Source organism: Pezoporus flaviventris, unplaced genomic scaffold (genome assembly GCF_033815535.1).
Source record: "Pezoporus flaviventris isolate CSIRO_AGI_PZ_B2104156 unplaced genomic scaffold, CSIRO_AGI_Pfla_v1 ptg000002l, whole genome shotgun sequence".
In the NCBI taxonomy this organism is placed as follows: Eukaryota; Metazoa; Chordata; class Aves; order Psittaciformes; family Psittacidae; genus Pezoporus; species Pezoporus flaviventris.
In genome coordinates, this window is record NW_026892550.1 from 91,932,752 (window position 1) to 91,951,388 (window position 18,637).

Genomic DNA, 18,637 nt, shown 5'->3' on the forward strand with positions numbered 1-18,637 from the left:
GTAAAGGAGGAAATGTGGGAACTATTTCTAAATTACCCATGCAGCAGAGTGACAGAAGAAACCCAGAAACAGATAAAGACCAACAGCTGGAACACATTGTGGTACAAGGAAGCAATTAGCCTATGGCTTTAAAGAATAAGAATGAAATCACATATAGAAATTATTTGGGTCCCCTAGCATTACCTCAGCAAACTGGAAACTTTGGGGCAAAGAGACCCATGGTGCCAGGCCAGAGCTGGTGTGGTGGGGAGTTGTGCCACCTGAGGGGGAAGAGTTCTAGCCTTTCCTTAATGGTCTCATATGAGAGCTTGCAGATGTGGGAGAAGAGATGAGAGGGAGGAAGGGGTCAGTCACTTCCCCTCTCTCTGAGCTTTCCCAGCACTGGTCCAAGTTCCCACAAGAGCTTGCTTTTCCCTGCCTCGGGGTTGCCCTGAGGTAGCCTTTGGTCCGCCTATGTCTGGGAGCTTGCATCATAAACTGGGTGACTGACTGCAGCCTCTCAGCTGCTCTCCTACTTTTGGTCAGCCTCAACTTTGGGCACAAAAGGCCATCCTCACAGGATTGCTTAAAAGTTACATCATCAAGCAATAAACCAGTGAAAATACCTCAGGGTGGGAGAGGAATTTGAGATAAATGTTCATTACCAGACATTGCAAAACAAACTGTAGCCTCATCAGAATGAATGAGCTAACTTCCATCACCTTCAGTGCTGCCAGGCCTTCAGTCTTTACGTGTGGGATGCCATACTGCTATAGTGATGAGTTCAGGATAGCTTTCTTTGCATGAAGTCAGACAGCTGGATTGATGGTTGTAATCAAATTTCCTGCCTTGGTTACAGTTTTACCATCCAAAGCCTCAATTTATTCAGCGGTCATACTAATAGTGGGATTTGTTTCAGGAGGAACCCCATTTTCCACTCCTAGTTTCTGAGAGCTGGTTAATTCTTTCATGGGGCAGGGTTCATATATCATGCCTCATAAAACCCCTATATGAGGATTTAGGAAGAAAGGATGGGATTTGTCATAAGTACTCCACAAGCGTGTCTTCACAGCAGGCACAGAGATAGCCAACCAGATGGCTTCACCCCATTAACTTCTCACAGGTGGAGACAAAGGTCCAAAAATACACAGCAGCCAGATCCATGTGTGCTAATCTCCCTCTTCCTCCCTAGAAATGTCTGGGAACAGAAACACCCAAGCTGTCCCTGCAAAAGCCATTTCGTCTGGCTCTACATTTCACAGCTCTAAACATGTGAGCCTGCATCATGATGTGCTTTGTGAGCCCATCAGCCCAGAGCATCTCCATGCAATGTCCCTGTCCCGCCATGCAGTGGACATGTCAGCCCCAGTCCCACTGAGGTTATGAAAAAATCCACTGCATACAAAGGGTCACAGCAGCATTTGTGCTATTGGGATCCCTTCCCACCAAGGACTACTGCTAGCCCTGTGTGGTGCAGGATCAGTTTAAAATAACTTCACTTTGAGCGCCCCATGGAAATCCCCTGCCAGTCACCCTCCTCACGTGCTTTTTGTTCTGAGAATCAACAGGCCTCAAAGAGCAGCCTCAGAAGAGGCCACATCTGTACAGAGTTTGCTTTCATCCCCACAAGGGTTCCCAAACAATGCCAGTGCCAGCCGGAGGTTTGCTGAATGGTATGAGAACCAAAGGCTTTCTTTGCTTTCTGTTCATCCATTAAAACCTTGTGAGTCAAAATTAAGAGGACAGGAGTGGGAGCGTTTGGAGGCTGTGGTTTCTCACAAATGCCTAAAGCTAAGTACTAATGAGAAAGTTTCAAAAAAAAAAAAGGAAAAGTCTGCAACCCATCACCAGAGCAATGGCACAATTAGAGACAAATCCAGTGTGCGCTGCTTTACATTTATGATGCAGACAAACTAATTTAGCTAATTAGGGCTGTCTACAAAGCACATACGAAATAGTGCTCTGTCCTGAAGTCCAGTACCAGAGATTCCTGCTACTGAAGCCCACAAGTGTAGAGACATGCAGCCTGGACACCTGCTACTGTCTGAGCATGGAATTAGCTGAGCCACCTCTGCATGGCAAATGTTGAACATTTTCTTCATTGTCCACCCACAGCTCATGTGTGAAACCCCATCAGCTGAGAAGCCCGCAAGGAGAAGTGTAAACAAAACTCTCTTTGAGTCCAGAGTTTAAGAAACAAAAGCCAAGAAAAAGTGAAAAGCTCAGTTGGCTTCTCCCTCTTGAGACTGGGTTTTATCTCACAGGTTTTGAGTAGCCCTAAGCAGGTTAAGGTGTGATTTCGCTTCTTTGAGAGAGCAAACATTTTGTCTTTGTCAGTGCAAAGACTTCCATTGTTGTTTGAAAGGAGCTCCTACTTTGCTGAAGTTTGCTCTATATGTTTTGATAGCAACTCTTTTTGTGCAGCACAGAAGCCCTGAGCTTCTAGAGGAGTTCAGCTGCTGCATTTCCAAGGTGAGGGCGCTATTTCCAGGTTAAATCCAGGACCTCTCTAAAAGACTTCAGCAATCAGTTTTGGAAAGTAACTTAATGACATGAAGTCTGGTAGGAAGAAAAGAAGTAGAATTATTAAGTAAACAAGTACGAGTCTTCATAGACTAGTTTCAGACTTGCCTCTGAGTGAGCCTAGTGCTCATGCAGCAATGGAAAGACAACATATTGGATGACAACTAGATAGCATAGGCAACTGGTACCTCCACTTCTCTTGCCTCACCCTCTGTGCCCAATACTGCCTCCAACCAGAGTGCTAAGCTTGAACTACCCTGTAAGCCCAATGCCCTTCTTTTGGGCATATGCCCATTTACCTCCATATGGGTTTCTGCCCATATTCCAAAATCCTACCTGGATCCCATGACAGCCTCAGTAATGTGCCTGGGAAAGAAACAAATACCTTCCTCTACTGGGCGTGGACCAGCTCACTCACATTTGTCTCATTTATCCCAGAGAAGTGGAGATATTGCCTCACAAATGAAATCAGCTCAGGTCTCCACCTCTTTTTCCAGTAAAGGGCAAACCCTTTCTCTCTAGACAAAACAGAAGGAGTGGGCTCACGGAGACCACAGCATCCTTTGCTCCTCCAGCTTGCCCAAGGAAAGAAGAGGGTCTATGTGTTACTCCAAAAGGAATTTCTCTGCTTCCTACCACTTGCCATTCCTGGCCGCTGCAGCCTGCATGCGGTACATCAATGGGTATGCTCAGCAGGGAAAAAATGCCACTGACCAAGGTGGTGTTTGGGAGATGAAAAAGGCTGATCCACACAGTGGTTTCTTCTGTCTTCCTCTAAATGTGTTCACTTCAGGAGCCCCTTTCTCATTAGAGCTGGAAAAGATGTAAACAGAAACCAATCCCTGCTGAAAATAACCCTGCTGTGTCCTGTATGGAGCCTGCTTGACTCTCCTGCTGGGTTTGACTCCTAATGACAAACTAGGTTGTTACTAGTTGAAGTTTTCATATAGGATAGTTGCGCAGGACACCCACTGTACACATTTCTTCCACTTCCTTAGAAGCTTGAATGGCTTTAGCAAACAGGTGGAGCAGGATTGTGTCTTATCTCATGGAATAAGCCACAAGAGGGAGACAGATACCCATGTGGTGCCATTAGGGGCTCATGCCCTTAATGCTTGGGTAGGAAAAGGTTTTCTCAGCTCTTGAGAGCTTCCAAGGTTTCAGATTCTTTCCCTAACCTAAAGTCAAAATCTCAAAAAGCCTCAAGAATGAAGCATGGAGAAATAAAATACATGTCAGAAAAACTTCCCATTTGCAGTTTGAAAGTGTTTAATTTCTCTTTTGGATTAAAAAGAGAAGATAATTGTTGCTCATTCACTGACTCATTGAAACATGACACTTTCAGCTTTCAAAATATGAAGTCTTTGGAACCTCATTTTCTTCCCCAAGCAACTGCTGAATTCAGCAAGATGGTGAAATACAGCCCTTCCTACAGTTTTTGGCTCCTACCAAGAACATGTAATTTGGAAGTTCCTAAGAAATCTCAAGAGACACAGAGCTAATTCAATCATAGGATACAATTGCTGCCTTTCATGTCCTCAGTCTCTTTGACATGGGTCAAAAATTAGTCTGGAAACAGAAGATTTTTATCTGGAGAAAGAAATGAAAAACTGTAGCACAAGAATGAGGATATAAGAAAAACAAGGCTCATACTTGGCCCCCACCTGCTCTAGCTGCATACAAAAGATGCCACAACAACTTCAGGGTTCAGAAGAGCTGCTGCCAGCGTTCAACTCCATGTACAGCCTATGGAGGAGGTAGGTCCACGGAACAGGGCTTTGGAGACACTCCCCACATTTATATCCCAGAGCACAAAAAGTAGGGTATGTGTATCTCGCTGACAGGCCACATTAGTGAAATATTTGAATTCCTGCATGAGCCCAAGGACTCAACATGCTGAAAATAGGATCTGCCTGTAAAACAGGACAAACTGAGCCCACAGCATAAACATTTCTCATGTGAGGTAATACCTTACTTTCCAATGCAGTGGACAAAAGAAATGCAGTGGAAGTGTCTGCGGCTGTAGGTGAAGAATACACCTACTATGAATTCAGTCTGAAAAAGGCAGTCAGTAGAAATTATTATAAGGGAATGGTGTGATTTATGGCTGCATGTGACAGTCCATACATCTCTACAACTGAAATAAAACACTAACGTAAGAGTGCACAAACATAGGGCGTAATGTGAGATACAAACTACTCTTCTGCTCAACCCTGTACGACTGACTGAGGCTACATTAACAGCAGCAAAGCATACGGTGCCAGTTCTCTGGCAAATGTGGCATGGAGCAATCCCAGCTGTACTATCAAACTCTTCTAGCTTCCAGACTTTCCTATAGGGTACAGCTGCAGACTTACGCTGGTTTCCATATTGTGCTTTGGAATAGTTTGTGAGAAGGCTATTTGGCTTGAGCTAGAATATACCAGAGATCAATCTAACAGTTTAATAGGATATTCAACTCATGGCTGTTTTCCTTGCCATGTCATTGCTCTGTTTACTAGTATAGATGTAGCCTGAGATGCCAGCTGCGGGGTGACACTTCCCATATTCCCCCTACTTCTTTATGTCCAATGTTCCTTATGCTCTGGAGCATTAATCAAGATTACTAACTGTGCTTTTAAAAAAAGGTATAAAAATAAAACATGGATCTTTCAAAAAAGTCCTACTGTGACTGCCTGGTTCTCTGTGCTACTATTTCTATAGCTCTGAGTGCTGAAGAGTTAGCAAGAAGGAAGGAGATGGTGACCCATTGCCCAGCAGCTTTTGGGAGCCCAGAGGGTATTTCAAATGTTCCAGTGGCCCATGGTATCCTGTTCCCTGTACCAGGCAACATCCATGGCTCATTGCTTGCTGCCCTCTTCCTGCCAGCATCTGACAAGGCAATGTCAGCCAAGGCCGCTTGGGGCCATTGGCACAATTACAGTAGCATGAGACTTACAATACGACATCAGAGCCGTTTCTCAATGAATGTACAAATAAGGCCAGAGCCCACTTCTCATTTTACACTGACTGCATCACTCTCAAATGTGCTACAGAAGGCTGTGAAATCATGACCAAGCTCTTGGAGTCATGTGTGAATCTCTCCCAAGCTTTGCAGTCAGGCACATGACTTCACTTCGTGTAAAAGCTGGGGTGAAAACAGTATTCACTTTGCCCTTTGGAGACAGGAAAGCACCTGCAGCAGACTGCATGGTGAGGTTAGAGACCAGCAGTAACAGGGGAATGGTCAGCTTCTGTGAGACGTAATTACTCCTGTGGTTCCTGTTTCTGAAGGTTGTTTTCCACTGTGAAGTTCAGGGAAGTTCTGTTTGCACCAAAGAAACGCCATGCTTCTCATTTTGAAACCAGTGAGAATTCAGAATTTGCCCAAAAAAGGGACAGGGATGCCTTGAGAGTGAAGCGAGAGCTCTGTTGGCCAGCATCTTGTGAGTGTTAGGGGCTCTTGGAAGAAACATTGCTTTGGCAATCCAGCATAAAGCATTTTTCCCCCTCTGTCTCCATCCTGTATCTTCTACCACAGCTTAGGCACTACAGTTTTCCAAAGGTAACCCATCAAAAGAAAATTTCTAGAGTTCCACACCCTGTCAACAGCTGTTGTTCACCATCTTTCTCTCTGTGATGTGTTTATATGAGGAAATAAATTTTCAAATTAGAGAAAAACATAGCAAAAAGTACCCACTCCACATCAGGGGAAGAGGAAACTCAAGAGTTTCTTCTTCGCTTCCACTGCACCCTGCAAAAATATATTTAAACCTTTTTCAATACCCCATCTCTGTCAGTGTTCAAGGCCAGGTAGGATGGGGCTTTGAGCAGCTTGGTCTAGTGGAAGGTGTCCATGCCCATGGCAGGGGGTGGAACTGGATGAGCTTAGGGTCCCTTCCAACCCAAACCATTCTATGATTCAGCATAAGGAGTTGGGAGAATGAATACACTCTCCCAACAAACAAGAAGAGACAAAAGGCTTCCCCAAAGGCAACACTGCAAAATACTGGCTAAGCGAACACCATGCATGGAGAAATTGAACTTTTCTATGTACTCATAACAACCTTTAAAAAAACTTGTCTGTATTTCAAGGTGTGGTGATGGGGATTTATTGACCAGGACTGCTAGATATGTGTGTGAATACAACCATGTGCACAGGCATACGCACACACACTATATTATTTTCTTTTTTGCTGAGCATCTGGCTGTCTGGATAAGTTCATAGAATTCTCACACTTGAAGCTCCAAGGGAAAGAGAGCAATATCAAATGCTCACACTCTCATCCTCCAAATGCTGAGGGGGGCTTCTGGGAACCCAAAAGCATCCTGTCTCAAATAAAGGAGAAGTTAAGTAACATTAGAGGCGGAATTAATGACAAAAAATTCCATTTTGTGCTTAACCCTTTCCGCTCACTTCCATGACCTGTTCTAATCGCAGCAAGTGTTAGGAGCCCTGAAACATTGGTCTGTGGTTTGTTTACTCAGGGATGTGGGGACTAAGTCATGTTGTTGTTGGGTTTCCTTTTTTTGTGTGTGTGTGCGTTGTGCTTTTTAAAAGCACTGATGGAAGCAAAGGATATTTTTTCACCACCCTGAAGGATCTGCGCACCCTAAGGCACTGCTGACATCCTTTAGTAGCACAATTGATTTATGCCATATCCACGTTTAGTTATTCACTTTGTTCATTCCTATCTGAAGCTGGAGGTCTCAGCTCCAGTGTTAAAAGAAATGAAAAGTCCAGCCATCTAAAACATCTTACCCTTTGGTTTGCTCTCATTCCTGGTCCTCCCATTGCTCTCACAGATATCCAGGCCTGCAGCAGTGAGGTCCCCTTCAAAGTACTGAATGTTTTCTCTCCCTCCAGAACCTTGAATGAATCAGCAGCCTCATTCTTGCCTCTTCTTTATGCCACCTCTAGAGCTTGCCTGCTTGCTAAAAGTTTGGTCTCTGCCCTCACAGTGCTTTACATAAAGTGTGTTAGCTTATTCCCATTTTACATTACAAGCTTTCCGTACAGACTACTAAAACTACCATCTACCTCATCCTGAGCACTGATTTCATCACCCAGCTCAATAAAGCTCTGTAAAACTTAACTCATTCTAAAATTATATGTCGTCTTCTCTTTTGCTGGAAGGAGCACTGTTGCGTTCCAGCTGGCATCCCATCTATCAGTCACCATACTGCTTCAGGTCCTACTTTGTACAATGCTGTCTTGATCCAGCTGTTACTGAACTCCTCCTATCACAAGTATTGCATCGTTTTTCTCGTCATAATGCCAATGTCCTTCTTCCTTCAGAGACCCTTGAGAATACCTAGTCTTCATACTCAGATGAAGTAAATCCGAGCATAGGCCCTCTTTCTCCAGCTAATGATGTTTTCTTCATTGTGCCACAATTATAATACAGTTGTGTGTTTTAAATGTGTGTTTTACAGTCATGTGTATGTTTTAAAAGAATCCATATCACATGTCTTTAATAGAGAAGAGATATTAATTTGTATTATTTGACATGTTCTCCCACCATTGCTTATTGTATTTCTGATCTGGTAAACAGCAGAGGGGAAGGACTTGTCTGTCATAGTCATTGGCTACCACAAACCTCCATGGGGCTACACTATTAATCCACTGAGTGATCCATGCTGCATGCAGTTGTTCATTACATAAACTCATGAGTAATTAAGTGAGCAGTAGGGAGTGCTACTTCTCCTCTATATTTCACTATACAGCTCTGACTTTGCCATGCCTGGCAAGGCTGGCATGCAAGCAGTGCTGATCTTCAGATCAGCTTTTCAGGAAGATAGTTCCATAAACACAATGACATCGTGTCATGACATCATTACTTTCCTGTAGGTTTGAATCAGCTTGCTTGCTTTTACAGGAAATTATATATATTCACTGCTCCTCCAGCTTGACATCAGGGAAGTGCCACACACAATTGCTTTCAGCATTTAGCTCTCAAGTGCATGAACATTCCCATAATCCATTAAGTATCCACCCAGAACAGACTTTGTCATCATAAAACTAAAGGCAGCTAAATAAACAGAAAGGTCAGTTTTAGACTATAAAAACTTGAAAAAATTACGGTATTACTTCTGGGAAAAGGGTAAACCAAAAATTACAGTACGTTGTGCTATGGGGGCTTCTGTCCTGATTGAAAACACCAGGTAACAAAATACTGGTGCCAAGAGACCAAAGTTTTAATATCTCCATCTCCCCAGGTCCTTCCTAATATTATCCATGATGTCATTGCACCCTGGACTATTCATTTTAGCATTGACTGGGAAGTCTTTGCAGAAGAAAGAATTACACTGGAAATTGTAATTACACCGTATGAGATGCGATGAGATAGATAGTGTGAACAAATGCACAAAACAAAACACGTCAGAAGGAAATCAAACGAGACATTCTGCATTGCTTATGGACTACAGGGCAGTACACAAAACCAGAGACCTTAGATCTTGAGGGCCTCAGTGAAACAAGAGTGGAAAGCAATGTATTTATGGGGCAAGTGAGGTTTCATCTAAGATTCCTCCTTTCAGATCAATTTAGATCCAACACTGTTCTACCGGTCCACCAGTAATAAATACAGAAACTATTCATGTATTTACAAGAAGTATTGAAAACCTCACTATTTGTTGGAAAGGAGGGGCAGAGGGTAAGGGGAAAGTGTCATAGTTTACAGCCATGTGTTTTCAAATAGAGGCTAATGCATGCATACCGGCACTCACTGCTACACACCAGTGCCAAAATACTGATGAACTGCAAAGTGATCTTTGCAGTGACACTTCACACAAAGCAGAGCCCTTAAAATCAGGGGCTAAAATGATATACTTTGGGCCACCAATGTTGTAAGATGGAAATAACTTCATGACTCTCCCTTCCCTCCTACCAAAGATGGCTTTGCTGAGTTCCAAGTTCAGGATTCAAACTCCTGCTTGACTCTGAACAGGCATCTTTATACACCAAGTTCAAGACACATATGTAAACTTTGCCATCTGAAGGCTTTTGTGTGCCATCTGGGAATATATTTATGGGATGTTAATTCAAAGAGATGAGTTATGCATATGAACTAACACCCTGAGTCTGATCACCAAGCTAGCTGCAGTGCTACAGTCCCATCCCAAAAACTGCAGACATCATCTATACCAGACTGTCAACAGTTCATGCACACTTTGAAAGCATCAAAATGTTTTTCCCCATTTTCCAAGAAAATACTGCCCTTAGAACACATAAACACATAGAAATACACATACATTTTTTTTTGCATAATTTCAGCAGAAACATGCTCTTCTTATTACACTCTGGTGCTATCCTTTCATTACAAGCATCTTCTTTTCCAGTAAATCTATGACCAAGTATGTGTAAATACTCATCTCAGGGGTCTACTACCCCTGTGGTGGCTGTGGCCACCCCCAGAACTTCTCACTATGTATCTGTCTGAATTGCCTCATAGTCGTGTGTATGATACATTCCCCCTTCTTTTGGCTCCCCTATCCACCTGGTTGCTTGCCAAGTATGTTGGCTGGCTATCTGTTAGCAACAGAAATGGGACTTGAGTCCTAACAAGACCCTGGTGGAAGCTGGAAGTATCCACACTGACTGCAGTGGAGTTCAGCTAGCTTCCACCACTTCAGCAAGGGCTTCCCAGCTCCATTATTGGGTCGTTGTGGACTCTGGTTGCTTTAGTCCTATGGGCTGTTGAGAGCTTTCTATTCCACTTTACTTCAGCACAGAGTAAGTTCACTCCATTGTCACTAGATAAACCCATTACAAAATGCAGCTAAGTGTATGTGCCGTGCGCTGGCACCAGCTGGTGACCCTTACGTGAGACAAGACCATGCCTTACAAGAAAGCTGAGCTCACATCTCCAAGAAGCAAAGAGAAAGGGAGAGGTTTGAACAGAGAGAGCTGTCACTACTGGTGGTTTATTTAAGGCTAGCAGTAAACTTGGGTTGTTTATTGTATCCCAGCTTTCTTTGCATGTACACAGGAAAACAGATGCTTCCCACTCCCAGGCCCCATGCTTGAGCCATGCTCCCTCAGCAAAACCCACAGGTAGGGTACACAAACGGGGCAACAGACACGTTGCTTCCTGCCTCTGGCTGCTCTGAGCTGGTGATAGGACATTATCTATCCCGCACACTTCTTTGGCCTCCCTGGCAGGGTATCAAGCCAGCTCACAGCATGCACTTTGCTTTTCCTGTGCAGTAAGAACAGCTGCAGCCTCTGCTCACAAACAGAGAGCAGAGGCCAGGGCTTGCCAGCGCTTTGGCTCTAACAGTGCACATGGGGCACGGATGACAGTGCTGGGAAGCAAGCCGGGTCTCCCAGAGCCTGAGCAGCTGGGTACCCTAACTGGTAGGTTACCTTTCATCTTCCAGCATTAAAGGCCTGGCATGGTCCATCCATAGTCTTTAGCGAGCCTCAGGTGCAGTCCTCCACTCATTCATTTATGTCAGCTGCAAATTAAGTTTCAGGCTCTTACAATGCATTAGAGAGGCAAAGGGGAAATAGAGCACAAACTCACGTGCCTGGACATATGCTTAACCACGGGGCCTCAAGATGTCAACCTATCACAGTTGTTTGCTGAAAGAGTGGGTGCTGGTCCCTGCCTGTGCCAGGACCATGATTTATTGCAGCTGTGGCCATTCTGTGGTCTGAAGGGAACCTTCTGACTTTCTGCCTGAAGAAGGTCCTTACAAGTGACATAAGTTGTTGGAGAACATTATGCACTCCCTGCTCTGCTCTCCTGTGACATTCCTTTACACAAGCAGCTGAAGAGCAAAACATATTAGTGCTCATTGCTAATTTTGTTATTTATAGTGAGCCGCCACAGATGGAGACTGCAGCACCATTCTATCTTTAGGATGTAGCGCCTGCCTGTCCATACAGACAATTGGTAATTAGCACAAGAACAATTTGTTTATCCATTCTTAAACTTAAATAAATAGGACAGCCATATATCTGTCAAAATTCAACTCCCTCCCATTGCCAGATCTCCATGTTAACTACTTAATGAATAGAGCTCATTGCTTCAGGCATTTAGGTAAAGAATTCCCGTTAAAGAAAATGAATATGCAATAACAAATAACAGGTTATGCACTGAAGGGATAGCATTAAGATCACAAGAATCAGGAGAGCAGGACAAGGTGAAGATCACAGCAATGTCAAGCAGAGGCATAGAAATGCACTAACCTGTATGCAGGTGAGGTATGTTGTATATGTTACCCTGGTTACTCCTGGCTAGTTTCTATCAGTCCAGCCAACCGGCTCTCTGCTCCAAGTAAATCCTTGTGTGAGCATGAAATAGAAGACAGAGAGGACACCTGCAGTTCTCAAAGTAAAATCCCACATGTGCACTAAGATGCAGTTGCGTGGCTTGGATGGCAGGACCCTGCCCACTGTAAACACCACACAAGCCAGGGAGAAGACATGACATTTTTTTCCCTATTCTTATTGCTGATTCCAGCCCTTCTCTGTTTTCCTTTATTCTCTATACCATCCCCTGAAGTTAGAGAAGAGAGGAAGAGGCTTTCTGAATAGATGGACTCCGTGAGTTGCACCCAAGGGTTGGCCCCTGTTCCTTCTCTCCTGGCCCCCACCACTCCTGACTGGAGGGGAATGGGAGCTGTGAAGGACTGATCACACTCACGTTAAAGGTCAAAGTAGTCTGTGTGGAAAAGTAAAAACAACAAACCCTTGTCTTTCTCACAGTTCAGATATTCTAAGCACCTGAAAATGTTCACTGACTCACGCTTGCATGTGCAGCTTCTTTTACATGCATATGGGTATACACACATCCATATGTACACTGTGGGAAAAGCACTGGGAAAAAAATAAGGTTTTAGAGGTTACTGCTGTCAGGCAGCAAAGGTAGGTGGGATCTGAGGAATTCTGCCTGGCCTCCATTTTCAATCACATGGATCCACCGATCCATGTTAGTTATTTACTTATTGAGCTACCACCTCGACCATCTTTATTTGACCATTTTATTCTCCCATCAGCATACAGGAATGGGATAAAAGCTACTAAATAAAAGTAAATTATTTCAAATACAGTGGCTGGAATGAAATAACTAATGAGAAGTTCCTTCTTTTGTCTTTCAGCTCACAACACCAAACTTCCCTGTAGTGGTCAAATTGGGACATGCTCATGCTGGAATGGGAAAGGTAAGTTATAGAAAATGCACTTATAGCTCCAGAAACAGCTATATATGTGGCACGGCATTCCTGTTATCATACATGGTGTGTGGACAGCCAGAGAAGGGGTTAAACCTCCCCGCAGCCTATCTGGGTTGCGCTGGCTGTTCCTGTGGGAGAAAAGGCCTTTTTCTGTTGTCACGCACTCAGGGACAGGCAGTGGTACTGGGTTGGAGGCTGTCTGGGATGCAGGAAGGGGGGTTGTGAAGAGTGGGGGAAAAGCTGGCTGGGCTGAAGTTGTTAGGCTCGTCTTTTATATATTTTCTTCTCTTCTGAAAGTGGCAATGCTGTTTATTCAAGCACCTGTAATGTGCAGCTACACCCCATAGCTCTCACAATGAGGAGCAGGGGTCTTTTTGAGAGCATTATGATGACCTGATTCAATAAAACGGGAGCCCTTCAGTTATTTTTTTCCTCCTTGCAAGGAAGAACAAGACCTTACAAAGCAGAATGGCTGGTTGCCTGCCAAGGAATCCTGAAAAACATTTCACTCCCCAGAAGGACCTGTTTGTTTTTCCCAGGCTCTCTGGGATCTTTATTCCCCCAGTGAACTAGCAGCCCCTGTTTCTTGGGGTGACTGTGCTCCCCTCTCAGTGAGGCATCGCCAGCACATTCCTACTGCATTTTAGCCTCCACTTTCTTGTATATACCTTGTAAAAAAGCATCCCATATCTGCCTAAAACTTGGTTTGCTCACAAGTAGGAAATTCTGATGTATCATCTCTGAATCCAAATGGGAGGTACATGAACTTTGTACCACTGTCACAATGCTTCCCTAGAGCAGACAGACCTTCTCCCAGCCTCACACTTCACCTGAAAATTATATATAGGTACACCAAACTTAAACTTAGTCTGCTCTGGAAATAGGAGCTCATTCTAGCTTCCTGTCTTGCAGTGGAATCTCTCATAATCTTTCTTGCTTTGGTGACAGTGTTCCCCTGTCTGGATGGTAGCTGCTGGAGAGGAAGCGGGCTCAGATCCCTGGGCCAGTGGTGAAGTTGACTTTCAGCATCAAAGAGCAAACATTTAAATAAGCGGGAAATGTATGTTAAAATATGGTACTGTGTGTGTTAAACAGACAGAGGTGTCATTGAATTAGAGTACATGGAGACGGCCTAGAGCTGCTTGTAAAGTGAGCCACTGAACATGTCCCTAGGAAGGATTTCATTAGCAAAATCCTAACTGGAACACCAGGAGGAAGAAACCTCTTGCTGAGGAATGGTTTCAAGTTCCTTGAGATCCTGCAGTCCTGGATCTCTCTGCTCTGCAGTTTGACCTGTAATGTGGGTAGGGTTTCATGTGTCTCTCCTGTGCATAAAGGACCCTCAGTGACTACGGAAATATGTGCAGAATCAGAGAAAAGTACCCCAATCTGAACAGTATTTCCAGACAAAACAGTCAGCAGAATATTTACCTATTGTCTTCTGCACCAGACACCAGATCTTCTTCCACCTCTCACTTTCCCTCTTACTTCATTCTTTAGTAATGTTGGGTTTTGCTGTCACAAGTTATAAGAGAAAAGCATTTCTAGTCAAACTTTGGGCATAATTGTACACAGAGGTACAAGGGGGGTATGTAGGAAGTCATTCCAGATGAAGATAGGCTGACATCCAGCATCTTAGAAGAAAGTATTCGTCTGAGAGGCCAAGTTTACATTTGTCTGTTATGAAATTAAGAACTACAAGCAAAGTCTGATGTGGATTTGGTCGCAGAGTTTCAACACTGCTCTGTTTGATAGATGAGGAAGGAATGGGAAGGAAGCTTTGTTGACCTTATGGTTTTAGTTTGGGCCCTTCTCCAGCCACAAGCAGCCTAAAGGAAAGTTGAGACTGATGAAATTAGTCTTCTTGAAGTCTCACTGCATTTCCTTGCAGAGAGCAAAAAGAGAAGGGAGAAAGTGAAAATGAAATAGATAACAAGTCTGTTGGTTTAAAAGACAAGTTACAGGAATTTGTTTCATGTTGGTTTTAAGACAATAGGGTTCAAGCCCAAGTGGAACTGACAGAAAGAAGCCATAGAAGATGTCAGGAGGAATACGCATAAGGAGAACTATGGGTATACTAGAAAAATAACATTCATAGGTAAGCAAAATCATACCTCCAATTAAGTAATTCAGAGAAGGAAAGTTTCTAGGAGACAATACGGTGGTTTTAACCATCATAATATAAAAGCAATAACCAGTGATGATAAGGAGATTACAGAGAGATAAAGAATTTCTTTGCCTTGGTCTTCAGAAGTGGAAATGATAGCAAGAAATAGAGGGTCTTTATCTGTAAAATGTAAGTAATATGAAAGAGATTTGCTTTTGGTCTAGAAGTGTATAAGAAAGTAAACGTTAATAAAGCACCTGCATCGGGTCATGTTTTCTATAGCAGTGACTGAAGAAACAAAGGATAAAATAACCAACCTATTAGCCAAAGTCCACATGTGAATATTAAAAAGAGTACTTACAGCAACAAACGATGCCAAGATAGTGAGCCCTGTATTTGTACCTGTAGCAGGTGCTTCAAAGGATGTGAGCATTCAGATTGCAGTGTCATTACCAGCAGAAATTGTTAAGGCAGTACTTACATTTTTCTTGTTATTAATGATAAAATCACATGTAATGGGAGGCACCAAAACTTTAAAAAATGAGCAGAGATGGAAAGCCCACTTTTATTCTTTATTTGTACTGAGGCAGTGGCCATGAGCCAGAAAAGCTTTGGACATAGGAAAGGCTCCTTCCCCAAAGAGATCCACCATTGACTTGCAGGGAGATTTGTATCATTTCACAGCTCTTCTCCAGTTTCTCTGTGTTACAAAGCAGAAGGATTACAATGGTTACCTTATTCTTTCGCTAATTCATGTTCCTAAGGCTCTTGGCACTATAAGAAGTACTACATGTTTATTATTTTGCAATAATGGCTGGAAAGAGTATAATTATAATGGCCAGACTTTCATTGTCACATATCATTTGTTTTCACAACGTTTTCACAGAATTCACTCACCACATTTTTTAATCAAAAGGTTGAAGAGGGAATCCTCAAAGCTAAAATAACCATGTTAGGACTTGTAATAAACAGGCTTTACTGTCTTTAGTTTGGAAGAGGAACAGTTAGTACTCAAGCTCGGAACCAAAAGGGGTGGCAGTATACCATTAGTGATAGAAATGCTCTTGCCAAGTGCATGTCAGGTGCAGGTGGAGATAAATAAAGCATATTTGCAATAAAAGGCATCTTCAGAAATCTCCATTGAGAAATCCAGAAACAACAGCCTCTCCATTGACTTGAACAGGAACACCAGGAATAGCCTTTGCCTGGACAAAGGGGCCCCAGACAGTCTCATCTCAAAACACGACATATGCCCCTCAGCCTCACCCATGACCATCATTATATCTCTTTTCAAATTTGGAGCTACTTCATATTTTGCTGGCACTGGAAAATCATAATATGTGTTCTCTGCTGGTTCAGAACACTATCAATACAAATAAGGTATCTGTAGAAATTCTGCTTAGACAATGATTTACAATGGAGTCAGGAGAGATCTTTCGCATGTTGTATTTAAGTTGCCTGGGCTCATGGGGTCAATAGTAGTCAAGGACTTTTCCAGGGAAACTGTGGATGGACACAGAGAGGAGATGCCCTTCACTGTGCAGAGCTATTGTTCACACAACAGCTCCTAATTGGTCAAGACACTTTTAAGCATTGTGCATTTTGAGCCCATCTACCGCAGAAGTGATTGGGCATCTCTGCTGAATAGGGTGAGCACTACAGTGAGAACGGACTAACACTTGTTCCTGACTCCGGATCCCATAATGCCAGAGCCCATGGAAAAGAATAAAGCTCTGAGTGTGTTGATATCTGCCATTTGTGTGCTAACATGACCCTAAAGTGCCCTAGGAACAGAGCCCAGCACTGCAAATTCACTCAAAGAGCCTCTTCACCTCTTCCTGATCAGATCATGAGAAGGAAACAACTGCCAGATCTGCAAAGAGGAAAAACAGTATCTGTTTATGTGGCATTATAGCTATTTATATTAATTTAATAAATATATATATATTGCTTCTCTTACTTTATTTTTAGACCTCTCTTAATTTGGCCAGTTTAAGAGTCACCTCCTGTCCCCGCCTGCCCCATAATTATGAAAACACCTCCCCAGTACAAATCCTGGCTCAGATGAATTCATTACGTTGTAGAAGAAAAACTTGTTGTTCATAATAACGTGGTCAGAGTTATTTTCTCTCTTACTGGATGGGAAAGACTTCTCTACTTTTTTCTTTTTCTTTTTTCTTTTTTTTTTTCCCCTGGTATAAATATAGCACAAACTAAACAGAGCCACACTGTAACGTAAAAATACTGCAAGCTTTTTATCAGGAAGGACAGCTCGTCACCTTGTCTCTCTCGGGACTGGAAATAGAATGTTCCAAAAGTGAGAGCTTTGAAAATCCAATGTGCTAAAGAGGAAAGGAAGGGGAAAGGGCTACCTCAGTTTGTCAAGGAACAAATATTTTCTTTTACAGAGGACAAATAATGACTTGACATGTAACATTCACAGCAGAGCAGCCCAATCACTGCGTTCCCACTGACTCATGAGCAAGGAGGTACCACCCGTCTCGAAAATAGCATCCCCATTTCTTGCACCTCAGTCTGGAAGCATTTTCTGGACACAGAAAATGGTGACTGATCCAGGGCACTGGGGACCAAAGCTGCCAAGGTCTGGGGCTGAGAAGCTCTTCCTTAGGAAGTTAGTAGGGATTATAAGGTTCAATGCATTAAAGGCAGCATAACATATAGAGAACTTCATCATGAGGATAGTAAGGAAATGCAGACTCTGTTGTGCCTCTATCATTTTGAGGTGAGTCAAAGTCAATCCTAAACTCTGTGTGTGTTGGTTGGATCAGGTATTTTCTGAGAACAGGAGCAGTAAAAGGCAGAATGAAGGAAAGACTCAAGAACCCCTCTCTGCAGAGCCATGCCTGCAGAGCCATACCTGTTGTCCTAGAATGGTAAAGTAGCTACAGAAAGGTTAAGTGCAGGTTGAGATGGACAAAAAAATCACAAATTTTACTTGGCCATGCCGGTTACTCTGGAGGAAAGTACTCAGACTGTGCCTTTTCACAAGCCTACCAAGACTCAGTCAAACATCACGTTGCCAAGCCAGGCCTTGGCTCAGCCTTGGACGCTTGCCTTCCAGCTGAACCTGCCTCTAACCCCAGTTTGGATGCAGAAACTGCTTCTGCAAGCCATCTCCAAAGTGATGTGGGTTTAACCTGAAAGGCAAAGTTACCTCTGGATGACACTCAGAAAGGCAAGGCTAGGGCTTCCCTAGCAGACTACTATAATTATGCCACTTTGGCTGACTGACTGTTCTTTCATGTGGCCACTTAACTAATGAAAGCAAAAGGGGACTGTAAGTAATACAGTACTTAGGCTAAAGATGAGAGTGCCGTAGCCCTGGCACCCTGGTGTCCAGGAATATCTAGGATATCCTAGAGACAGGAGATTCAGGAACTACAAGACAAGAAGCAGAAATTTCTACCCAGGAACCTGCACTCACATAGACCCCAGGAGTGGCTCAGACTACACAGGAAATATCCATGGTGGGTTATTAACAATGCCAGGACCCACTCTCCAAAATCATGTCTTGCAGGAAGACCTCAAAAGAGGGTCCATAGTAGAGAGGTGTTTCTGATCAGTCCCTCAGACTGCCAGGGGCAGGAATATCAGTGCTTCTTGGGCAGGCTGAGGATAGAAATGGGTACCAGTTCCAGATCACGTAGCAGACCACTAACATCAGCCTCTGAGATGCCACAACAGGGCAAAAGCATGGTCACATCTGCATGCGCATGTCTCCAGGGATCCAGCTGGACTCCCCTCTCTAATGCAGCAATAGGGAGCATGCTAAGGCACAGCCAGTGCCTGGGTTAGAGAAGAGAGCCAGAAGGGAAGCAGAGACTATCCCAGGGAGCTTTATTACTT

At 43.5% G+C, this 18,637-nt stretch overlaps 1 protein-coding gene across 5 annotated transcripts in view; it reads left to right on the forward strand.

Moving 5' to 3' along the window:
* The window catches only part of SYN3 (synapsin III), a 256,004-nt gene that overhangs the window by 209,900 nt on the left and 27,467 nt on the right, over window positions 1-18,637 (forward strand). For all 5 annotated transcript variants that reach the window (XR_009741803.1, XM_061445081.1, XM_061445079.1 and 2 more), the window contains one exon: window positions 12,589-12,651. Coding sequence is in view for 4 of the 5 variants with exons in the window: in XM_061445081.1 (XP_061301065.1) it covers window positions 12,589-12,651 (63 nt within the window). In the remaining variant the exon portion in view is untranslated. The remainder of the gene's footprint in view (window positions 1-12,588; window positions 12,652-18,637) is intronic.